The sequence below is a fragment of the Symsagittifera roscoffensis genome, chromosome 9 (assembly GCF_963678635.1).
Source record: "Symsagittifera roscoffensis chromosome 9, txSymRosc1.1, whole genome shotgun sequence".
NCBI lineage: Eukaryota > Metazoa > Xenacoelomorpha > Acoela > Convolutidae > Symsagittifera > Symsagittifera roscoffensis.
In genome coordinates this window covers 52,745,642-52,772,041 of record NC_087070.1, presented here as the reverse complement: position 1 = coordinate 52,772,041, position 26,400 = coordinate 52,745,642, and the positions used below count along the sequence as shown (strand labels likewise).

The 26,400-nt window shown below is 37.6% G+C and overlaps 1 protein-coding gene across 2 annotated transcripts in view; it reads right to left on the bottom strand.

The window, feature by feature from the left end:
• Positions 1 to 26,400, bottom strand: part of LOC134854891 (uncharacterized) — a 263,671-nt gene that overhangs the window by 2,054 nt on the left and 235,217 nt on the right. For both annotated transcript variants that reach the window (XM_063871250.1, XM_063871251.1), the window contains 8 exons: positions 16,938 to 17,044; positions 15,738 to 15,849; positions 15,169 to 15,419; positions 5,059 to 5,195; positions 3,892 to 4,060; positions 3,095 to 3,373; positions 1,076 to 1,232; positions 720 to 865 (listed from right to left, as the gene is read on the bottom strand). In XM_063871250.1, coding sequence (XP_063727320.1) covers positions 720 to 865; positions 1,076 to 1,232; positions 3,095 to 3,373; positions 3,892 to 4,060; positions 5,059 to 5,195; positions 15,169 to 15,419; positions 15,738 to 15,849; positions 16,938 to 17,044 — 1,358 coding nt within the window. The remainder of the gene's footprint in view (positions 1 to 719; positions 866 to 1,075; positions 1,233 to 3,094; positions 3,374 to 3,891; positions 4,061 to 5,058; positions 5,196 to 15,168; positions 15,420 to 15,737; positions 15,850 to 16,937; positions 17,045 to 26,400) is intronic.

The window sequence follows — 26,400 nt, the reverse complement described above, 5'->3', positions numbered from 1 at the left end:
AATCAAGAGTCAAACCGCGAAAAAGTAAACATGAACCAGAACAAATTTGATACTTTTTCTGAAAAGAAAACTTTTAAAAAAATCATCACGGCATATCAAATAAAAGAATCTGACAAACGTTCATCGACTCTTAAAACAAGCCTGAACAAATTTTCGGCCAATTTTGAGATAAAATCTAAAACAACAAATTGTTTTCGTCCTTAACATTTATAAACATAGCTACCTGAAATTTGGAAGAGAGTAATGAACGCAGGGAAACAGAAAAGAAGGACTGGTAAAGTATATCTAGTATATGTTTTTAAAGCATTTTGAATTTCATGAACAACTTATTACTGGTGTTCTTTGATAAATTAACCCAAGTTGAGAAAACTCGATCACTAGGTAAAATTTTTGTTTCGCTGGGAAATCTGATAATAAATTCCATTTTTGAAATTTAGAAGTCCATCACGTTTTCCGTGACTTCTACACTTTTCCTTTTGATAGCGGAGTTTGCTTTCCTTGTAACAAACGAAATGATGTGAAATAAAAAGAAATCAGAAGTCAACCGTGAAAACTCAAAACTGATTGTCATCAAATTCTAAGACCTTTTCCTTAAAATAAAAAAAAATAACCAAGACCACAAGAATACTTACTACGTTCATTACTCTTAGTTAGTGATACCTTATTAATAGAAACTTGACTATGCTAGCAGGCGTTTGAGAAAGTAGAGTTTGAACGACCTGATACGAGGGTGACAGCTGCTGTGAATGAAGTGTCGCTGACCAGTTCCCGCACTGGCTCCTCCCCTGTGACGTCACACTCCAAGTAGGAGGAGATGGTGAGAGTGAGAGTTGTCTCAGACCCAGGAGTCATAACCGTCTGGTACCTGTCATCATGATGAAGTTTAAACGCATCAGACAAATAAATATTAAAGAAAAAAAGAACGTATTTCGGGAAGCAGAGTTTTTCTCTTACTCTGCAGTTTAAAAGATTACTAAGGTTTGTCTTGAAACATTTTTCGCAAAAGCCACATATTTTTTTGGCTAATAACCAATAAGGTTATAAAGTATTAAGGATAATCGATGACTGTACTTACTTGAAACTGGTGTCGAGCACACGCATGTTTGAGTTTCCGAGGCTATCTGACACAAAGTAGCCAGTGGCTGACCCCACAGCAGGGCCGTCCCAGCCCACACTCACAGCATAGCCATGGGAAGTGCTGATTAGCACCAGACCAGAGGGAGGATCGGGTTCTACAAAAATAAAGTAATTCCGTTTCGGAAAAACACTCGGTAAAATATTTTCCTGAGTTTCGTGCAGAAGAGGTCTGAACAATTCCTTTTTTGTAATAGAGGAATGACAAAATGAAATCACCCAAAAATATATCAGAAATGAATCCAAACTTCATTTTGCTCGTTTTTCTACCTTGTTCAAAATTTTACCCTTTATCATGAAATTCAATACCAATCCTCTTTTTCAAGAAAAGCACAAAAATCATTTCAAAAAATTCTCTTCTTGGCAATAACAACAATAAAAATATAGTCAACAAACAGTTGGAAAAAAGTCGATAAACATGAGTAAACAAAAAAAACTGACTTGTTTAAAAAAACACAAAATTTCGATACCTCAAAGAAAAAAATATTGCCTTCAAACTATTTGAGTTACAAGAACAGTTTATGATTGGCATTTTATGCTGCAATTATTTTCATATCAATTTGAGAAAGCTGGATCAATAGGTAAAACTTTTCATTTCGCTGGGAAATCTGATTATTAGATTACATTTTCGAAATTGAAAGTCAATCACGTTTTTCTTGATCTTTACATTTTCACATTTTAGGAGGCCATTAGGGCTGAGCCACTATCCAGGAAAAATACCAGCGCTTGTTTTTTCAACTGAATTCCTGAAAATTTCTTAAAAAAGACTCATTACAAATTCAAACCAAACTTTCAGCAAATATTAGGGCAAAATTGCTTATGCGAAAACCATTTTACTTGTTTTTCCGGATAAACCCTTAATCTCAGACTTGGCAGGGCACTTTTCATGAAAAGGGAAAAACTCAAAAAAACTGGCAAAAATTCAAAACTTGGATTTCATATTTTCTAGAGCCTTTTTCTTCAAAAGTTACATCGCACCAGCTCTTGCAGACAAAAGTCAATATTCTTTCCTTCCTTTGAAACCTTAATCTCAGGCTCGGCAGTTTAGTTTCCGAGAAAAAGAAAAACTTCAAAAAAATGGGTGAGAAAAGTTCCGATTGAAATTTTGGACGTCAGGTGAAATTAGATTAAGTCGGGTTAAGTTGAAAGATGCCAGCGAAACATGCAGGCAAACAGGGTGCTGTCGGTCTTTCCATTGGTACCATTTTTGTGAAAATTGTTGGACATCTTGAGAAAAAAAAAATAAAAATAAACATAGCCAATAGACAGTTGTCAAAGAGTCAATGAACGCAAATAAACAGAAAAGAAATACTAACTTCCTTTTTCAAAAAACCCTCAATTTTCGAGTTTCAAATAGAAAAAATAGATTCCCTTAAAGCCCTTTGAAAATCTAGAATAATTTATATTTGGCACTTTTTTGATCAAGTTAACTCATTTGACTTTACACTTTTGCAGCTCCATAGCGGAGTTTGCCGTGCTTCTAACAAAATTACGAACAAACTTAAAAAGAAATCAGAAGTCAAACCGAGAAAAAACTAATTGAGCCTGAACAAATTTTAAGACTTTTCCTGACTCCGTTCATCGACACTTAATAACGTCAACTCCCAAAAATTTCCTTAATCACTGTTTTAATCAAACAGGAACAAGCTACCATTGAACAGGAAAGTGTTCGTGAACTTAATAAAGACAAAAAATGAAACCAATCAAATAATCATACTTAATCAAACCACTACACTTTCGAAAAAAATGTCGTTTTAGAATGTGTCAATTAGTAATTTGAATTCCGCTTGGAAATCTAAACTTTAAAATCCATATTCGAAGTTAAACGAAAACACGTTTTTGTGCCACTAGCACCTTCGTAATTGGAGAGCGTAATTTATCTTCCCTTCACCAGATGAAATTAAATTGACTGAAACAAAAATCAAAAGTCAAACCTGTCCCTGAGTTTGATCCTACTCACTGGTGCAAATGACCATGATGTCGGAGGTAGGACTGGTCTCTCCGTACGCGGAGGCTGACACTCTGTACTCGTAAGTGGTGCCGGCAGTCAGTCCGGTGTCGTCCGTCATGGACTTGGAGGTGCCATTGTTGTCGGGATCCGAAGAGGCCACTCCATCCCGGTACACCATAAAGCGGGTGGGGCACGTCGGCGAGTTGTTTTCGTCGTCCCAAGTCAGAGTAATTGCCGAGTTGGAATCCGAAGTGCTTGAAGCCGGAACCCAGAATGGCGTTACAGGCGCTACATAAAATAATTAATTTAGAAAGTACTCGAGAAAAATTTAGTTCGACAAACTGCAATCTAATTAAAGAAGCACGTCAAAAATCAGCAAAACGTTACTGAGGCACTACAATTTCAATTCAAAAGGCCAAACTTCAGCAAGATGGAAAAAAATTACGCTTTTTTCCTCCTTTACTGATTTCAAAATTTTTAAAAACGGGTTTTGCTTTCTATCCATTCAATTGAAATTTTTCCTGAAAAATAAATTTCGTAGATTTAAGTTGTAGTAAACTTAAACGTATGAAATATAATAGTATCTCGTCTACAATTTTTTTTGCTTGTTACGAATAATCATCTGATGCGGGCTGGCGCTCCTGCGAAAAAATTCGAATAACTGCTTTCGCCCAGTTATCGCTTTCGGCGAATTGAAGGTTCGCCATTTTTATTTATAATATTTCATTGAAAAAATATATATTTTTATGAAGCAAATTCTTTCACTCATGTTATAGTTTTTATTGCAGACATAACAACACACTCACTTGTGTAGGCGAACACAAATTCGTTGGTAAATTGAGAGCCCAGAATAGATCCACAGCCACTCTCGCTGGAAGCATTGATGAATATCTGCTGACAGGCTCCGAATCCGCCAAAGTTGGCCGAGAAGGTCTCACCACTCGAAGCATACACCCCAGCAGACGCGTTCAACATCTAAATAAGTTAGTTCACGCAAAACTACTGCTAGTATCTTTTACTCGGTTAAAGAATGTAAATAAATGAAAGTTACCAAAAGCTGCTAGTTTTGACATCAGAAACAGAAATCAATTTTACCCTTTTATCCTGTAACACCGGAGTCAAAAAAATTAACGTAAGAATTACCGGTTTTTACAAATTAAGCGGCTCAAGGATACCGATGTTGCTTTATGTCACTTTATTAACACCGAGGCGAAGCTGTGCTTCGCAAACACTAGCGAAAACATGACAAAAAGCAGCTCTATAGTGTGAAATAAAACAAAATTAAAATTAGCCTCGAATTACATAAAAAATTCGGCTATCTCTCCGATTTGATCTGCGAATGTATATACGCTGAATCTTACGGATCCCTGGGTAACTCAGAAAAATAGAAGTTCGAAGCCAGTCACCGAACTTTTATATATTGCCAAAGTATTGGCATGAACTCATCAATTTAGTGATTAATTTGGACATCGGTTTGTCAACTTGCTGGTTTGCTACAATATCTTATATATGCCTCCTCGGTTTCTAGATCCCAAAACTGTGTTCATGCTTCTTCATGCTCAATTATTGATTTGGTTCATGTGAACAATCTCCCTACTTGATAGACCAAGTGAACAATCTCCCGCTAAAAATAAATGGCAAATTCAAGCCGTAAGGCCTGCATGTTTTATGTGAAAATTTGATTGATTGAAAAATATTACTTTTGTTTTAACCAAGTCAACTCTCTCCCCCTAAATTGATTTAGGGGTGAGGTTGTTCACGTGGTACTTTAATCTTTATTGGATTGCGTTATTTATTTCACATATCTACAACAAAAGGGGCCAAAAAAATTGTTGAAAAGTATAATATTGTGAACGACCAACCGTTGAATCAATGCCCTATAATATAGAAATTTTTACGAGGTACCATATGTGCACGGGAAAAGTCAACAAGGAAAATCTTGTTTTTTTTTGTGCAGAATTAGCAGTACATACCTCTGTGCGATTGTAGTTGCTGTCTGGCGAAAGTTGGAAGTAGTAGCTCCTGCTGAGACCCAACGGGGCCGAGAAGGTCACGCCCACTGTCTGGTTGTCCACTCCGAAGTACTCAAAGTCCTCCAGGTATCCAGGGTCTAAAGCGGGATTCATGAGTAAAACAGTGCCCAGTATGGTCTATAGTCACATGATACTAATTAACAGCTCCAAAAACTGACTATGATTTCAGCAGTTCATTTTTCTGTTTAACAAATGCTGAAATCTAAATGGCCATTGCATACTTTCGGCCAATTTAATAGTTCTGGCATCAGAGCACCAACGAGTTAGTATTATGCGAAAAAAAAATGCGGATTCAAGTTTCGCGACCAGCCATTTTGTGAGCAGCCTAAAAACGCCTTTTTTGGCCTGTTTGTTCAAAATTTTGCCTGCGGCGCAAAATTTTGGCCAAAACAGGGTCTGTTTACTGCTTTGGGAGAGCTTGAAAATCAATTTGGTCGACCTAAAAAAAGGTCGACAAAAAATTCGAATTTTTTTTCGAAAATCCAACCCCCCCCCCTCCCCTCGTCGAGAAAATCCTAGATCCGTCTCTGGAGAATATGACCATCTTAGTGTTGTGATCTTTATAAAACTCAACTGTAGCGGCAAAGAAAAATTGTGCAACTCTAACTTTTGGATTTTTCGAGCCATCAAAAATGGGAAAAATGAGGATGACAATGATGTTACCACACGCGAAGTAAAAAAATATATGCGTCTTTACAGGGTATAAAACATTACATACAAGACATAATGATGATTCCAAAAGTCCGTTTCGGTAGCTATTGATTTGTGCGCGTCAATCTCCAAGATTATATAAAAAACGGTTTTTAAACAATTTAATTAATGAGTATTTTCTCGGCAAAATAACTCCGGAAATATAACGGAAATTTGAAAATATAACGATAATTTTAACAAACTTTATCATCGGTAACATCGGCCACAAAAACTGCATAAATCAAAGCAAGCTGCAAAAATGGCCAGTATTTGTCCTTGAGACAAATTGCTCTTTTTAAAGGTCAGCCTTAATCAAGGCTGAACCAAATTAGAGCGAAAAGATGGTTAAAATCGGTTTTGGGGGGACCGAACCTGGTTACGGGGCATCCCATCAGGTTCGGTGCACATTCGAGTTCTAGAAAGGAAATGACCTAGTCGGGATTCGAACCGGCGCCGAACCCGCCGGGACGCACCATGTATACGCTTGGCTACTGTCCCTGTATGCATTTACATTTATATGCATTTATACTTTCGCACATTTACGTTTATATGCATTTGTACTATTGTTTTATATTTGCGCTGCAACATCCTCCACCCCTAAACAAGGAAGAACGGGAGCGAGCTTTACGGTCGGGCGGGTCAGTTCGCTCGTAACGGTCTTTATGTCGGCGGATCGCGCGCATCCGTCTTTGCCGTAGTGTAGTTTAGCAATACGGGCGAGTGGGTAATGCCCACGTGGGCTGTCGGGTTCGACTACCCAAACCAAGTCGCCGGTTTTCAGTGTGACATCCGAATCATTATGCCACTTTGCTCTCTTGTTGAGAGATGGTACATATTCACGCAGCCAGCGTGACCAAACTGCGTTAGCGTACGATTGTGCTCTGGCGTAACGCTTTTTATGATCAAAGTTATCTTCGAAACTTAACGACGGGAAGCTAGCTGCGCTGTGACCGAGAATGAAGTGATTCGGGGTGAGTGCCTCTAGGTCGTGCGGATCGGAACTGACCGGAGTGATCGGTCTTGCGTTAAGTAATTGTTCAACTAGGCAGAGCGTTGTTCCTAGAACTTCCTCAGTTAATCTCCTGCTGCCTAATATGTCGTACAACACTCGCTTAACACTTCTCACTAGCCGCTCCCAGGCGCCACCGTGATGAGGGGCACTGGGCGGGTTAAACTTCCACTTAACGCCTTTGTGGACGAAAACGGCCGGGGCGACTTTGTTCCAATTTTGGACACAGGATAGGAGCTCCTTTTGAGCACCAACAAAATTCGTGCCATTGTCAGAAAGAATGGTTTTGGGGGTACCTCGCCTTGCAATAAATCGCTCTACGCCCATGACGCAGGAACTAGTATCGAGAGATGGAACCAACTCGATGTGAACTGCTCGAGTCGTGAGGCAGGTAAAAAGGAAACCCCATCTCTTTTCGGTACTTCGGCGTATTGGCACTTGAAACGGGCCAAAGTAATCAACACCTGTGTTGGAGAAGGGAGGCTGCTTGTAACCCAGTCTTTCAATCGGTAGGTCAGACATAATGGGCACAACTGTTTTTGCTTTGCGCTTACGGCATGTTATGCAAGTATTTTCGATGTTCCCAAGTAACCAGCGCAACTTCAGAACAATGTATTTCAACTGAACTACAGCACGCATGTAATCCAACCCCTGATGTGCATGTTGAAAGTGCATATGCCTAACCAACATATGAGCAACTCGGTGTCGACCATCCAGTATTATTGGATGTTTGCTATCAAAGTCGGTATCAACAAGACGGCTGATACGTCCAGTTGAACGCAGGATGCCAGCTGGGCCGATGAACGGAGAATATTTAGCAATCCGACTTTTCTTTGTTATCAGTTTATCGGACTGAAGTATTTTCACTTCGGCAGGAAATGATTCGGACTGAGCGAGATAAATGAGCTTCTGCTCGGCAATATCTAACTCGGACGGGTCGGTTATTTCAAGCGTTTTTGTACGGAAGTGTTTATGCGATGGTAGCACACGAAGCATGAACGCTAAAACACGTTTGTACTTTACAATTGAGCTGAATTTATCCCAATTTTTAAACAGACGGATCGACGGCGCTTTCTCAGATGAAGCATCAACAACAAACGTAGATGCAGTCTCAAGGCATGTATCAATGTCACAGAGTGGGCCTTTTAATTGGATCTTTTTGATGACGTCAGTGTTCGGCTTGAATGGCCAATCACATGTCCTCAATATACTAGGGCCTCTAACCCAGCTGCTATCCTTGAGGGCTTCCGAAGAAATCCCTCGTGTGCCGGTATCAGCTGGGTTATCACCACTGAGTACATGATTCCATTGATCAATGGTGGTGGACTCCAAGATTTCACCAGTGCGGTTTCCAACAAACACAGGAAGTTTGTTGCACGAGTTAAGCCACTGGAGAACGGTGGTAGAATCAGTCCACATGAATACATTGCTTACTTTGAAAGTAAGCGCTTTCAAAATCTCTTCTTTGAGTCGAGTCGCAAGCAGAGCAGCCTGAAGCTCTAACTTGGGAATGGAGAGCATCTTCATAGGCGCTACACGGGCTTTCCCAAATACAAAAGCTAACTCGGTCTTTTGCGATTTAGCAAGTCGGGCTCGGAGAAACGATACGGCGCAAAAAACGTCCTGCGAACTATCACCGAACGTGTGAAGTTCACAGCGGTCGAACGGTTCGGTAAAGTAGCTACGAGGTATCGTCAGAGTACCTAATAGTGGAAGTCCTGAGTGCCAATCTAGAAATTGTTGTTTAATTTCCTCTGGGAGATCATCATCCCACTTTTGACCACTGATTCTCCATATGTCTTTTAGTAAAAGGCGCGCTTTCACAGTATATGGAGCTACCAGTCCTATTGGATCAAAAACTGAGGAAACAAAACTCAACACGGTGCGTTGAGTAATTGCTTTATCTAGTGGTCGATCAACACCTCTACTTACTACTAGGGTATCTTTTACATGATCCCACCTGAGACCAAGAACATGCGACGATTGGTCTGGACTCTTACAAATATCCTTAACTGACGGGTTGGACTCACGGTTGTCCGGATTAAGAGCGGCTGTAACTTCGGGTACATTGCTAACAAACTTTGTCAGGTTAAACCCACCTAATTTGAGCATTGCGACTAAGTCTTTACTTAGGCTAAGAGCGTCAGCGGTATTTTCGAACGAGTCAAGATAGTCGTCCATGTAAAACTTCTGGACAATGGCTGAAGCGGCTTCGGGGTATTCAGCTTGATTATCAGAAGCAGTTTTTTGTAGCGCGAAATTCGCACAAGTTGGCGAATCACGAGCGCCAAAAATATGACGGGTGTATTGGTGAACCACCACACTTGAAGTGGGGTCCTCCCGCCACAAAAAACGGAGAGACGGTTGATCTCGCGCAAGTACTCCAACTTGTAAGAACATACCTTCTATGTCCGCTGAGACGGCGTACTTGCGTTGACGGAACCTCAACAGTACAAAAATAAGATTTTGAAGGAGATCCGGGCCAACCAAGAGAGATCTATTTAAGGAAGTGCCATGAAATTTGGATGCTCCATTGAGCACACGGCGCACCTTGCCGGGTTTGTTCGGGTTCAAAACCGGATGGTGTGGAAGATACCACTCACGTTCGGCTCGTGAGCTGGGATCGTGCGGGTTGACGGTTATGACATATCCTTTACTTATATCTTCTCTGATTGTTTCGGTATACTTCTTGCGAAGTAACGGATCTTTATCTAATCTTTTCTCTAACGACTTTAATTGGGCTAATGAAGAATAATAATTGTTAGGCAAGCTAACATCATTATCACTCCACAGCATCGGTACAGTGTAACGCTCACCATCGTGAACGGTTTCAGTTTTTAGGATCGACAAAGCACGCTTGTCTGCGGCGGAACGGGCATCTACTTGCTTGAACGCACCATACGACTCTAACTCATACCAAGTTTTGATTTGGTCGGTCAGAGAAATATCGTCCGTAACGCAGTTAAAGGAAGAAGAATTTAAGGACGAACGATCAGGAGACGGACCACTAATGACCCAACCTATCGGAAGTCGGACGGCGCACGGTGAGTCAAGTTCATCTCCGAAGACATGTTCGAGGGGTCTTATCGCATGATAGAAGTCCTGTCCTATAACTATCTCAATCTCTTTGTAATTATACGCAGTCGTCTTTAACGGGGCTAGTTGCGGGTATTTGACCTGCAATTCAGAAACGTTTATAACATCGGGTCCTATATACATGTTGTGCTTAACGAAAGCGACAAACGAAAACGAAAATTCACTTTCATTGGGCTTTGCGGAAACTTTCAAGTGAACTCGTTGAGTTTTAGATACCTTGGCTGAGTTAAAACCATCGGTCGTAACATTTACGGGCGTGCCAACTAATTTCAGACGTTCAACGAGTGCCGCGGAAACCCAAGAATGAGTGGAACCGGTGTCACAAAGTGCTAGTGCATTCGAATTTTCCGAACCAGAGGACACATCTACCAACGCAACGGGAAGAATACCTTTTGCAGTTCCCTCACAAGGTTTAACGCAAGCTGCGTTGTTTGCAGAAGTAGTGTTTGTATTAGTTTGAGTCGATGGTGATCGGTCGGCCTCTTTGGGCGGGAAAACTTTCTCGGCTCCATGAAGAAGCACATTGTGAGTGCTCTCACAGTCCTGTTTTGGGCATTTTCTTGCCTTTTGGCACTTTCGGAAGGTATGGTTGCCTTGTAAACAAGAAAAACAGAGCTTTTGTTCTGCTACATATTTAGCCCTTTGTGTTGCGTTTTTCTCTTTGAACACGGAACAGTTCCAGAGTGCATGCTGCCCTTTGCATAGCGAGCATGGAGGAAACCTTGTCTTTTCTCTACTTTTCTCATCCTTAGAACTTACCTTAGTGTTACCTGCAAGCACTTTTGTAACTACTTTTTGTTTAACTGGCTGCTCGACTTTGACTAAAGATTTCAATCGCTCATGGCCTTCTGCCTTATTCTTAAGCCAATCGTTGAAGTCTAGCAATGTTAATCGCTGCCAATGTTGTCTAACAGTATGCATGGACCATGCTTCTTTTAGATTTGGAGGAAGCTTACTGACGGCTTGATTTAATAGGTTCACACTTTTCAAGTCGTCATTGAACGACAAAGACCTAAAAACAGCTACGAGCCCAGAAATCACCGCAGAAAAACTTATAACATGGACAGAGTTGTGCATCTTCAATGCGGGAAAATTCTTCATCTTATCCAAATGTGCACCAACTACAACATGAGGTTGCCCAAACTTTCTCTGGAGAGTTGCTAGAGCATCCTTATACAACACTCCACTGTAGCCGTATTCCGCAATTGCACTCTTGGCTTTGTCTTTAACGTGTGTTTTCAGATATTTGAGTTTTTCATCATCAGTTAGCATAGCCGAATCAACTGTTGCTTGGAACTGCCCGAACCATTCATACCAGTTAAGTGGTTCTCCATCAAACACTTCCAATTTCAACTCCGGTAGACGGTCTTTGCGGCTATGCAGAATGATGTCTGCTAACTCTCTCGCCGAGATGGGTTGTTCGTCGCTATTAGGCACGTAAGACGGGCCCGTAGTGGGCGCAGGATATGTAGGTGGATAACCTTGATGCGCTGTTTCAACAACTGGATGAGTTTGCGGCTGGGTGTAATAAACAGTCCCAAAACTTGTATAAGGAACTACGGTGTTTGGTGGAACAACAGGAGTTGTCACTGAGAAAACGTTTGAGGGCGGTGCGCAGTATTGAGGAACTGGCATCGTTTGCGCAGTCGCGGCAGGTCTCCACAAACTGCTATACGGGTTATAGTGTTCACTTGAGAAACTTGTTGGGTTGTTTGGAACATTTATAGGTTGATGGGATGGCGCTGCAGGCGCCTGATATCCAGTTGAAACGGGGCCGGAATGTGGCTGACTGACCGGAAGCAAAGAGGGAATAGGAACGGTTGACGGGACAAATGGTTGAATAATCGGAAGCGAAATGGGAATCGGAACGGTTAATGGAGGAACAAAAGGTTGACCCGCCGGAAGCGAAACTGGATTAGTAACGGTCGACACAGAAGGCGGTGCCACATTAATGGTGGGATTACCAAAGGGCATTGAAGCGGGAATGCTACCACTTGCTTGTGGTATCAGATTGTGATTTTGCGAAACTTCAGCATGAGGTGTTGAAGCTAAGTGTGGAGTAACAAAGTTTGAGCTGGAGGCAATGAACTGTGGTAAACTAGATGGGTTCTCGATTGAGTGCAATGACAGACGCGATTGGACGCAACTTGATCTCTGAGCCTGAATTCGATTCCTATTGTGGCCTCCCGGTTCACTGTATGTGGTTTGACCAGCGTTGACGACGGCACCCCCGCAGACGACGGCACCAACCCCTTGCAAAACATCAGTAGCAATCAAAGTGGAACTCTCGACTACTGGATGACTTTGCTCTGAGCTTGCAACAACTTCGGCCTGCTCTTGCTCAGTGACAACGTTTTCTACCCATTGTTCAGTACGTTGTGGGTCAACATGTGTTACGCTAGCATTTCCTATCTTCTCACTTGCTGCAGAAAGCTCTTCTTCCAACTCGAATTCCTTTAACTCAATTTCAGCCAGTTTCTTGCGGTGTACCTCAGCTAGTTCTTCCAACTCTAAATTACCTTGCTGTTCTTTTATTTTATTTTGCTGCGCTTTCAACTTCAATGACACCTTTGCTTGTCTCTCAAGTTCCTCCTGCTGCTTCTTCAAAACCACCAAATCTCGCCTCTTCTCAGTTGATGTTTTTGACTGCGCGACGGTATAGCGACTGGATTTATGCGAACCTGATTTATGATGTCGACTACTGTACCGCGACACCTTAGAGCGCGCATCTGCTTCATGTGAATCTTGTGGTTGTGTTGTTACGATCGTACTTAACGATTCTGAAACATTGTCAAGCTCTGTTTCCTCAGGTTCAACGTTTAAGCCAGTTTTATATGATGCAGCCTTCTGTAAAACTGTATCGTTTCTTGATGTAACCGTATGAAGCCACATATCCTGCGCTGGTATCAATTTATCAGGATCAACACTTTTAGAAGCTAACTTAATCAATTCCTCATTTATTTCAACTGCAGTCTCTATCAGGCTCTTGCAATTCTGAATCTGAGTGTCAATCTTTGATGAGCGACTCTGACTTTCAATGTTCTCAATTATAATTTCATGGCACTTGTACAGTTCATTTTCAAGCTTGGTTCGCTTCGCAAATAACCTTTGAACCCTCTTCTGAAAGTTCTCATCCATGGCTCTAGGGTCTATACTTAACTCAAACTATACTTAACGGTTATCGGGCGTTTGCGGGGCGATTCGGAACGGTTTTTGGTGAGTAAAGTTACCAATGAGGCTGGGGATTAAGTAAGTCGGTTGATATCAAACAACACACACGGAGTAAACCTGAGGATGAATAAAACCAACTTAACTTACTTAATATCACCTCCCTGACCACTTAGGATGATGTTACGGCGTACGAAATTTGTTGAACGGTCGTACGGCGGTGCGTCACTACTAATCGGCTAGTAGCTCGACGAATTACCAAGAGGTTTGGGAATTAAGCAAGTCGGTTGAAAACCAACAACACACGCGGAGCAAACCTGAGGATGAAAGACAACAACTTAACTTGCTTAATTTTACCGTCCCGGACCACTTAGTCAGTCGTTGCGAAACGAATGTTTTGAAAAGCGAACGGATGCAAACAGGTATCAAGTCGTTGTAAACCTTAAGTTTACCAATGGGGTTGGAGAATCAGGCAAATCGGTTAAGTTCCAACAACACACGCGGAAAAAACCTGAGGATGAAAAAACTCAACTTAATTTGCCTGATATTTCGCTACCAGACCACTTACCATAAGGTTGGTGTCATGTTACAGCACAGTTTCGCAGAATTATGGGGACGTTTCGACGATTTTTTTTTTTGGAAATTTTTACTTTTTTCCCACAAATTTTTCGGAAAATTTTGGTCAGCAGGTTCGAGTCGTAAACCAATCCAAAAAACTAGTCTAGTACCCCTTGTCTTTGATCCGATTTCACGGATTAATATTCTGTTCACAAATATCCAAAAATTTTTGGTATCGAGAAAAAATTACCACTTGTAGCTTGCTTTGAGTTGGGATACACAATAACACATCGTACGTAATTTTATTGCAAAGAATGGTTTGTAAAGATTAGACTAGTCTTACAGTTTTTGACGGTTTTGGAGATTGGCGTCACCGGGAAAAACCAAAAACTTCGGGTGTCGAGAAAATTACAGCTCCACTTTGACCAAAAGTCAACAATCAGGACACCTGAACAGGGCTCTCTTCCACTAGTCAGTCTGCTTTTTCGTCCGTCTGCTATGTCGTCTGTCGGTCAACTGGGTACGCTATGCTTACTTTCGGCCAAACGTGCACTTTCGGCCAAATGCCCACTTTCGGCCAACTGCTATCTGATACTTTCGGCCAAACGCCTACTTTCGGCCAACTGGTATCTGATATTTTAGGCCAAACGCCCACTTTCGGCCAAACTGCTTTCTGATATTTTCGGCCAAAGGCCCACTTTCGGCCAACTGGTATCTGAGTCTGATATTTTAGGCCGAACGCCCACTTTCGGCAAAACGCCCACTTTCGGCCAAACGCCCACTTTCGGCCCTCTGTTAGCTGATATTTTCGTACAAATCGAGACAATTTTTTGCCGACTCTTCTGCCAACTGAACAACTTCAAACTCTATTTGCACTGGTGTCGGCGAAACTGTCGTGTCCCTTGTGGGGCGCCAAAATGTGCGCGTCAATCTCCAAGATTATATAAAAAACGGTTTTTAAACAATTTAATTAATGAGTATTTTCTCGGCAAAATAACTCCGGAAATATAACGGAAATTTGAAAATATAACGATAATTTTAACAAACTTTATCATCGGTAACATCGGCCACAAAAACTGCATAAATCAAAGCAAGCTGCAAAAATGGCCAGTATTTGTCCTTGAGACAAATTGCTCTTTTTAAAGGTCAGCCTTAATCAAGGCTGAACCAAATTAGAGCGAAAAGATGGTTAAAATCGGTTTTGGGGGGACCGAACCTGGTTACGGGGCATCCCATCAGGTTCGGTGCACATTCGAGTTCTAGAAAGGAAATGACCTAGTCGGGATTCGAACCGGCTCCGAACCCGCCGGGACGCACCATGTATACGCTTGGCTACTGTCCCTGTATGCATTTACATGTATGACCTAACCACTGGCGGCAGATAATTTAAATTTTACTGTGTCAAAAACAAACTAAAATTGAGTAAAAAACTCATAATTGGAGAGCTTTTTTTATACAATTACATTATTACTCGTTTTCTTTGCATATTAGTGGGGCATTAAACTGTAGTGAATTGCGAGATTTTCTACCTGTACATCCATACATCGGGTCATACTGATCAGTCTGTCCATTTCCAGTTAGAGTGACGTAATCAGGTGTGTATTGGTAGGGGGCGGGGAGACTGTAGATTGTGAGGCTGGTGTCTGGCGGCTGCCAGAAAGAGCGCATGGTCACATTGTACGCCTGTCCAGGCACCAGACTGTCGATGGTGACGAAGTCCAGAGTCTCGTTCTTCTCGATTGTCGTGTCAGGAAAGGGAGACTCGGACAATTCAGTCACGCTTTAACGGTAAAACATAGTCATTCATGCATCCTTTAGTTCAAAACGCAACTTTGGATATAGCGAAAAGAGTGGTAAGAAAACTTCATGCAATGCTGTATGTAGCTGAACATATATTTACCGACAAAAACATAACTAGAGTAACCGGTTTCTGTACAAGAAGCGCAAAAAGACCCAACCAGAGAAACATGCATAGAAAAGTAGAAAAAAATAACAATATTTTCCAGGCAAATTTTTTATTGCAAGTTTGGAGATTGAGAAACCCGCTTCGCGACTTTGAAAGAACTTGTATAGTTTTTAAGGTCTCAGTTGGACTTACAGCGTGGCGGTGTATGTGAGTCCGCTGTCTGGCTGGGAGTAATCCACTCGGATCTCAGTCGTCGGGTCACTCTCCCCCGGCACTATACTCTGGATCGTGATCGGAGAGGGCCCTGCAATCAATCAACCAACCAATCAGCCAATCAATCAACCAATCAGCCAATCAATCAGCCGGTCGTTCAATCAGTTCACACAGGTCATGATTATACCGATACAGCTTAGAAACATCGAACGACCGATCAATAAAAAACAATCAAAACAACAAGAAGGTTCGGGTACCAGTTATTCATGAGAGAATAAATCTATTCGTTTCACAAAAAGAGTCGTTTCAGATAACATAGTGTGAAAAAAAGTTTGACCCCTTTGGTAATTTTTGAGAAATGTATTTTTGGCCAACCGACACTAAATTTTTTCTAAAGGCATCAATATATACTATTTTTGAGGGGAGCGCGCGCCAAAAAAAACGCGGTTTTTTTCGTCAAAACTTTCCAAAAAGTGCCCAAAAACGGCTTTTTGACCTGGTTTTTTTTTCAAAAATTTGGCTAAAACAGAGTCTTTTTTAGTGCTATAGAAAAGCTCGGAAAATCAATTTGGTCGACTTAAAGAAATAAAAAGGTCGTCAAGTTTTTCGAAAAATTGTTGAAAATAGCCCCCCCCCTCGAGAAAATCCTAGATCCGCCCCTGCTGATTGTCGTGGCAAATTCAAATGCAGTGGAAGAAAAACTTGTCATTTTGCCTATGTAGTTTTTTCCGGCTTTTTTCCGTAACTTTTCAAGTGTTATCGAAGCACATATATTTTAATTATGTGGGATTTCATTTTTAAGATATCACAGTGGAAAAAAACACATCTTGATCAAGTTTTTTCACATTGGGTAAACTTTTTTAGATAAAAAGAGCGGTCAAAACCACAAGCGAAATGTTAATTTCAACAAGTTTTAAAGTGACCGATTTTTCTTGAGTCGAAATGTTTTTTCAAAGTATCTTTAACTACCACTCCCCCCGTGACTGTATACTATCAAAGTATTGCTAAATTATTATAGACTCTGGCGTTTCAGAGCAATTCAGACTTCAAAAGTTTGATCGACTGAAAATTTGTCAGTCGTCTCGAAAAGGCGCCTCCGACTAAATCATAGGCACGCATGAGTATAAATATATAAAGATGTGGAAAATACTTGGTGTATGTAACTGATTTAATTCTTACTGGTGTAGCACGTGACTTGTCGCCTTTCCCGAGTCGTCTCACTGTCGAAACTCATCAGAACGTCCGTCTCGTCCAGAGTCGCATTTGCAGTAATGTAAGGGTAGATCCTGCAGAATAATAAAGAGCAAATAGTGGTTTAAATTGCCTTACTTCAATTGAAAACAATTTTTATGCGTAAAAGCCCAAGAAAAGTAGATGCAAAGGAGTATCTCTCAAACTTTTAAGAGTCTTTGCCCGTGCTGACAAGAAATGTTGACGATTGAAATCGATTTATACACGAAAAAAAAACGGTTTGAATCGATTTAAAATCGATTTGCTTTGATACAAGAATGTAGATTAAAAAATTTCACCTAATTCTAATTCAATTTCCATTCAAATTTTAGCAACTCGTTTCAGTTCTATTTTCATGAGGGTTTAAGCAACAACAAACACGACATTTCATTTCAATCTCGGCCATAAAAATAATAGAAGAAATTGGAAACAAAATTATAACAATTGTTTTTTCGTGCTGATCTTCGGCCTGAAAAGAAACTACGAGTAAAGCTAATTTTGTAGTATTGCAAAAAAGACACTAACTTAAGGTTTAAATTAGTTTTCTAACTTTCTAAATACCTTAATTTTAAACAATTCTTTCAAGATCGGACTCAAATTTTTCTGTTGCTTTTAGCTTGGATATTGAAAACAAGTATGTCGCCAGTTAGACTGACTGGTTTACTGTCATACCTTGAAAAACAGACAGCGCGGCAACAAAACCCCGGTCTACTTGCAATTCTAACAGAGGACTTCAAATTTGTATTTAGTTAACGCAGGTGCAAACCTGATAAATTGCCTTGATCTTTTGAAATATTATTTTTTGCTGCTAAAAAAAATCAAAAAGTTGCAAATGTCATTTTCATTAAGAGTATGAAAAAAGAGAAAAAAGAAGATTGAAGTCTATACTGCAGGTGCGGATTTTTCTCAGCCAGTGAAATAAATCAACCTGAATCTTTAGAATTTTCGTTTTCCCTACTCACTCAGTCGCGTTGATATATTTTCCTTTTTATTTACCACTAATTTTCCTGTTTAAAAAATTAAATTTTGAAAAAAGATAACGTTTCAGAACTGACAGAGGTAAGGGTCTAACGTTTTCCTTTAAATTAAATTTATATAACTTAATCCAAACACCCTAAACCTATTTTGGTACTAAAGACCGTTGTTATTCCATTTATAACTCATTTATAATTGTTTATTCAATACTTTTAATTTATCTCTCAAAATGAAAATCATTTTAACTATAGGAACAGACCTATGATAATATCTAGTATGATACTTATGCTTTAAGTTTGTTACAAAAAGAAACAGAAGGATCTATCAATTGACCTCATCTTAGTAAAACTGGTGGCAATTAAGCGGAGAACTACCCCTTGAAACATTAATGTCTGAAAAACAAAAAAACCAAATTTAGCTAATGCAAAAAACTAAGATGTGAGTTTCTGTTAGTCAATTTCCAACTCCAAAAAGTTAGAGACAGAAGTTATAGGTCCGTAATTTAGGCCCCGCATTTCAATTGATCACCCTATTGACAGACAGTTCCTGATAGGGTTAATAGTATCAAAACTTTCTCTATTGCTCATCAGTCTATGACAGCTCTCTGCTAACTTTATCTCATGAGAATTCAACTTTTTTTAAGTATAAATACTATGTAATCAAAAAAAGGAAACGTTCTCGACCAAACCAACTAGTATAAAAAAAGGTTTTGACATTCTAACGATCCTTTTAACCAAGATAGCTTTATAAAATAAGTTAACCGAAGTATCTACATTTTTATCATTTAATCAGATATTCAGAAAAGGCTCGAAAAACTTATTAAACCTTTAAACTTCTTCTGAAAACGGAGTTAAGAGGTCCTGTGTGCAACCTAAGTTTACTCTAAAGGATTCACAAAAAAGATTTCTCCTATGATTTGCATAATCAAACCTGTTCTAAAATGAAATTCAATCTCAACTTTTCCTGGTACAGTTGTGCTTTTAATCGATTTTTACATTTGTGAGTTTTATCCTGTAGCACAACTTAATTTAACTCTAAACTTAATTTTTTCATTGAAAAAGGAATTTTGGGCCCAAAATTGGAAATGAATTATCTACACCCAATAGGGCAGAAGCTATCAAGTGTGTTTTTTTCCGACAAACTTTTTTTGACGACCTTAATTGAGTGAAGTTCTTTGAAGTTAAGCTAAATTTAAATTAAATTTACCATATAACCAGACTACTATAAGTTAATTTAGTGAAAATTGAATTAAAATTCATCCATTTTTTTAAAAAGCCCGATTATGATAGATAAAACTCTCCAGAAAAAAGATAACTTGCTCAAAGTTGGTCAAAAAAGGACAATTAGGATAAGTAATCTCCCGACTAACCAACAATTCACACAATGTAGGTCGAAGATTAGCTTTTTAGGATAAACAAAATCCTAAGTAATCTAAAATGTACCCAACTTCAGTCAAAATAAGAATTAGTACGATGCGTATACTCACAATTATTTTGAAACTCGACCAAATTCGGTCAACAAAAAGCACTTTAAATTAGGTAAACTCCCAACTGATCCAAAATTCACCTGAATTTGGCCAAAAAAAGCAATTAGATATGTTAACTCCCAATTAATCTGAAATTCATCCACTTTCGGTCCAAACAAGGCCAATTAAGATAAATAAACCCACAAATCATATGAAACTTGCTCAATTTTAGTCAAAATAAGCCTAAATAAAAAAAATAAACTTCTAATTGATCTTATTTTTTCCTAATTTCGGTCTTAATAAGGCAAATTAAGGCAGTTCAACTCCGAATAAAAACCTAAAATTTACCCAGTTTTATCCAAAATAAGCATGATTAAGAACAATAAACATCCAATTTATCGTAAATTTTCCAACTTGAAGTTAATTTGGGAAAAATTCTAATTTAACTATAATTTACTCAATTTTGATCAAACTCGGACCACTAAAGGCAGAAAAACATTGAGGGTAAATAAAATTTGGCAAAAACTTGGTCAAAATGAACATAAAACAGGTAAAAAAACTTCCAAATTGTCCATAATTTACCCAAAATTGGGCGAAACAAGCCCAATTGAGATAGATAAAGTCCAGTTATACTGAAATTTATTACATATGATAATAGGACGCCAAACTAAGAGAATGAAAGCTAATTTAGGTTTTGAATAGTGCTTAAGATTTCACTCGAAATTGATAAAAATCGAATCCTTTTAGTTAAATAAAAGTAAATTGATTGAAAAATAACCCAATTTTGATGAAATTATATCCCATGTTAGAAAGAAACATAAAAAGGAAAAAAATAAACCAAATTTAGACAAAATAAGCTCATTCAAAGTAACCAAAATCAAATTTATTCTAAAACTGATCCAAATTCAGTAAAAATAGGCTCAATAAAGTTAGCTAAAACTCATTTCATCTAAAAGTAGTACAAAATTTTTCAAATTAAACTCACAAAGTAAGCTGACACAACGTAAATAAAAACTAAATTAACTTAAAATTAACCAAATCATTGTCAATTTAGGCTCATTTTTTGCTACTAAAAAAGATCTAACTTATAAACTTCATCCAATTTATGTCAAATTAAACCTCCTTTTAGTGGAAAAAACTGATTTCTGCTAAAATTAAGCCAAGTTTGCTCAGACGAATCTCAATCAAGTGAAACAAAATCAGATTTTAGCTCAAATTAATCCAGTTTCTGTCAAATTAATCACAATTGTTTTCAAAAAGTTAAGCAAAGCTAAAAACTAATTAACTTAAATCAAATTTAAAAACATGTAATCTATGAAAAATTATTTAAAACTAGAAATAACTCAAACTTGATTAAAAAAATTTATGTCAACTGAAAATAAACTTGATGTTAACACTTAAAAATTACGACTATTCAAAGCTTGGGTGATTCACACACTTTGTTTTCTATTTTTAAACTGATAACATTTTAATTTGACCATGCGAGTGATTATGTTCTATTTACAAAACCCAAACATTTCGTTCTTTTGCGTTTCTGTGGGTGGTCTTTTATAAAACTACCTTGAACAGTTCAAATTGGTTGAGAAGGTATTCCTGCAATACACAAATTAAAAAGATTTTTCTTGGACAAATGAGAACATAATTCAAGCCAAAATCTAAGATATGGGACGGTTGTTTTTGATAAAATTCAAAAAGTGTAACTATCGGTCAAAAAATCAAGAACTTGAATTTCCCGAGGACGAATACTTTTTGGGTAAGAAAACTTGTGAGTGGCCACTTATGGAGGCGAGCTTCCAACCACCTCTTATCTCTATTGAATCCACACTTTCAGATTTGGGACGGAAATGAAAAAAAAGTCAAAAATACGGGTCAAATTGTCTCAAGGGTTTTCGACGGCTATTGGCAGAAGGTTAAAGAAAACATAGACTATTTGAGTAAGCAGGCAGGCTTAGAAGACAGTAGAAGGTCTTTCCATTGAAATCCTTTTTCTGAAAATTGGTAGAAATATTTTTGAAAAGAGGTGAATTTTGGCGAAAAAAAAGATTTATTTGAAACGTCTCAAAAAAAATAAAACAAAAAAACTTAATCCACATTGTTCATACTAATTTTTTTTTAATTTAGAATTTAAAAAAAAACGAGCCGAGCAAGACATTCGATTTAAATTAGCAAGGCTAATGCGTTTTCTTCACCTCCAGGCTGAATGCCGGACACAAAAAAGACTTTCCCTACCTGGGAACTTGTTAGATTGAGTAGAAGATAAAGCTTCAGGCTGAATCAGGACCTATAATAAAATATTTTTCATGCCCGCAATTGCTGGTTTTCAGTCAGGTAGCAGATTGATATAACATGAACTTGCTCTGAGATCAGTTATCTCATTTGTGTTCGCGTTTGGAAATTATGTGCATGTAGCAAATGGCAATTTCTCCCCCTTAAACTGTAACGCCTCCAAAACAAAATAAGAATACAAATCTAAAAATATAAATTGTATCTAGTTTCATTATTTTAACCCATCAATTAGTTTCGATTGAGTTTGACTGCACGTAAAGGTTGGTATGCCGTGACCCCCAAAAATTTTCAAACTCGATAACTTAGCAAAATTTTATGGCAAAAAAAATGTTTTCAAAGTTTAAGCACAAAGACGAAGCTGCGCTTCGCAAACACGAGCGAGAAAAATGCAAAAATGAGCTCTAAACAGACAAAAAAAAGTGAAATCAGAAATAAAACGAAAAGTATTTAGAATAAACCTTCAGACTCTTAAAATACACCTTTAGAATATCAAATTTGAGGTTGGGAGTATCACTTCTTCACATCTGCTGCACGACCAGTTGTAGTTTCACTAACACTAGTCACCCAAAAAGCAGCAAAACATTCGAGCCAAAAAAGTAAAACTAAATTTGAATCTAAATTGAAAATTAAAATTCATTCTTCTACTTTACGCGAAGCCCTAGTAAATTCTCTGCTTGAGTAGCGGATTCACTGTTTATTTAAGGAGTAAACAACTACTTGCTTGTTCAATTGAATTTTTTATCTAGGAATTGGCTGTGAAATTTCGAAAACAAAAGAAAAAGATTCCAAAAAACTATCAGAAAATCAAAAAACTGATTTTTTGTAAATCCATAAACTTTTCTCCTGTAAAGCATAATAATAGCCTCTGCTTGGCCTAGCCTGATTTTAGACTCAAAATCTCTGCAATCTCATTTTTTAGATTGAAGCCTTAATATCAGATTTATCTAGTAGTTTTCAAGAATAGTGACGAAATTTCTAAAAAAAAACCGAAACAAGCCCAATTGAGATAGATAAAGTCCAATTATACTGAAGTTTATCACATTTGATAATATGACGCCAAACTAAGAGAATGAACGCTAATTTAGGTTTTGAATAGTGCTTAAGATTTCACTCGAAACTGATAAAAATTGATTCCATATAGTTAATTAAAAGTAAATTGAATGAAAAATAACCCAATTTTGAAGAAAATATCTCCCATGTTAGAAAGGAACATAAAAAAGAAAAAAAATAAATTTAGACAAAATAAGCTCAATCAAAGTAACCAAAAACCAATTTATTCTAAAACTGATCCAAATTCGGTAAAAATAGGCTCAAAAATAGGCTCAAAATTTATCAAATTAAACTCACAAACTAAGCTGACACAACGTAAGCGAAAACTAAATTAACATAAAAAATAACCAAATTATTGTCAGTTTAGGCTCATTTATTGCTACTAAAAAAGACCTAAGTTACAAACTTCATCCAATTTATGTCAAATTAACCCTCCTTTTAGTGAATAAAAGCTGATTTCTGCTAAAATTAAGCCAAGTTTGCTCGGACGAATCTCAATCAAGTGAAACAAAATCAGATTTTAGCTAAAATTAATCCGATTTTTGTCAAATTAACCACAATTATTTTCAAAAAAGTTAAGCAAAACTAAAAACTAATTAACTTAAATCAAATTTAAAAACAGGTAGTCTATAAAAAGTTATTTAAAACTAGAAATAACTCAAATTTGATTTCAAAAAATTCATGTCAACTTGAAATAAATTTGATGTTAACACTTAAAAATTACGACCAAAACCTGGAAGTAGATAGTACATTGCTAAGACTGTAAATTATTGTATTAGTTTATTATCATAACACACTAACGAAATCAGACACGAAATATTTATCATTTTCAGCAGTCATAGCCCGAATTAGACTCAATTTGTTGACAACAATATAATCCTCGTAGCACAAATCTTACATCTAGAGAAAAACTATTTTCATCAACCCGATAAACATCTGAAACGAGATGAAAAAAGTGAATATACCAACAAAATTACAAAAAATAAACAAATAAATATAACTTTTTATATGATTATACGAATAAACATAAGCAGATAAACAACTAAGTCAACATAAATGTTTACGAAAATTCCAAATGGCAAACGCGTTATCACAACCGGATTTAACCCTAGAACAATTTACAGGATTAGATTCAAATGAGGACGCTAGAGATTTTCACAATATTATAGAAAAAAGATAGCATGCTTCTTAGGCACCAGGCCAGGTGACAATCAGAACGCAAATGATGACAGACAGAGAACATTATTTGGTTCAATGTTAAGAGGTAAGGCCGCTGAATAAATCAGAGAACGTATTCTGCAATATACATATTAAAAAGATTTTTTTTGGACAAATGAGAACATTATTCAAGCCAAAATCTAAGATATGGGACGGTTGTTTTTGATAAAATTCAAAAAGTGTAAATATCGGTCAAAAAGTCAAAAACTAAAATTTTCCGAGGACGAATACTTTTTGTGTAAGAAAACTTGTGAGTGGCCACTCATCAAGGCGAGCTTCCAACCACCTCTTATCTCTATTGAATCCACACTTTCAGATTTTGGACAGAAATTGAAAAAAAAATCAAAAATACGGGTTAAATTGTCTCAAACGGATTTTCGACGGCTGTTGGCAGAAGGTTAAAGAAAACATAGACTACTTGAGTAAGCAAGCAGGCTTAGAAGACAGTAGAAGGTCTTTCCATTGAAATCCTTTTTCTGAAAGTCGGTAGAAAAAAAATTGAAAAGAACTAAATTTTGGCAAGAAAAAAGATTTATTTGAAAACGTCTCAAAAAAAATAAAACTAAAAAACTTAATCCACATTTTTCATACTAAAGGTTTTTTAATACAGAATTTTTTTTAAAAAGCCGAGCAAGACATTCGATTTAAATTAGCAACGCTAATGCGTTTTCTTCACCTCCAGGCTGAACGCCGGACACAAAAAAGACTTTCCCTACTTGGGGACTTGTTAGATTGAGTAGAAGATAAAGCTTCAGGCTGAATCAGGACCTATAATAAAACATTTTTCATGCCCGCAATTGCTGGTTTTCAGTCAGGTAGTAGATTGATTTAACATGAAGTAGATACCTGCTCTGAGATTAATTATCTCATTTGTTTTTGGAGATTTCAACAGTTTATGGTGGGTAAATTGTATTTTATAAATTGAAGTAAGTTCCCGATTTGAAATTAAGTGCATGTAGCAAATGGCAATTTCTCCCCATTAAACTGTAACGCCTCCAAAACAAAATAAGAATACAAATCTAAAAGCAAGGATTTACCTCAACCCAGTTTCCAGCCTCTGTAAATCGTATCTAGTTTTATTATTTTAACCCATCAATTAGTTTCGATTGAGTTTGACTGCACGTAAAGATTGGTATGCCGTGACCCCCAAAAATTTTCAAACCCGATAACTTAGCAAAAATTTATGGCAAAAAAAATCTTTTCAAAATTTAAGCACAAAGACAAAGCTGCGCTTTGCAAACACGAGCGAGGAAAATGCAAAAATGAGCTCTAAACAGACAAAGCAAAGTGAAATAAAGAAAAAAGAAAAAAATTTAGAATAGACATTCAGAAACTTAAAATACACCTTCAGAATATCAAATTTGAGATTGGGAGTATCACTTCCTCATATCTGCTGCACGACCAGTTGTAGTTTCACTAACACTAGTCACCCAAAAAGCAGCAAAAAATTCGAGCCAAAAAATTAAAACTAAATTTGAATCTAAATTGAACATTAAATTTGAATATCGACTTTACGCGAAGCCCTAGTACATTCTCTGCTTGATTAACGGATTCGCTGTTTATTTAAGAAGTAAACAACTACTAGGTTGTTCAATTAAATTTTTTATCTAAGAATTGGCTGTGAAATTTCGAAAACAAAAGAAAAAGATTCCAAATTATCAGAAAATAAAAAAAACCGATTTTTTGTAAATCCATAAACTTTTCTTCTGTAAAGCATAAGAATAGCCTCTGCTTCGCCTACACTGATTTTAGACTCAAAACCTCTGCAATCTGATTTTTTAGATTGAACCTTTAATATCAGATTTATCTAGTAGTTTTCAAGAACTAAAAAAACGGTAAAATTTTCAAAAATTGGATTTTTCCGAAATGCATATCGGCTTTCCAAAAAATTTTTTGCAACATATCAGACAGGGAAAATCTAAGCACTATGTTAGATCGAATAAGTAATCAATTTCAGAATCAGCAAGTTAGTTTTTGAAGAAAAAGAGAATTTTCGAAAAAACGAGCAAAATTTTTAAAATTGGATGTTTCATAGGGCCAAACTTTTTTCAAAAGGCAGGGCATAGTCGCTTGCGCTTGCAAAATTCGTGAAATTGGTTTATGTTTCGGTTAAACCCTTAATCTCTGATGTGGCAGGTTAGTGTTTGAGAAACGTTTTAAAAATTAATCAAAAAATTTAAAAGTGGGCTTGTTTGAGGCCATAACATTTTTCTACCAAATTGTGGGAGCGACCGCTGGAGAAAAGGAGATCCCCATGCTTTTTTCTTTCGGTTTTAACCTTCATCTCAGGTTTGAGCATTTAATAATCTGAAATTTTCGAAGGCCGAGTACGTGGGGTAAAATGAAAAGAGACTAGCGAAAATTGCAGGCACACATAAAAGCAGCCGGTTTATTCATTGCGACATTTTTTGAAAAACG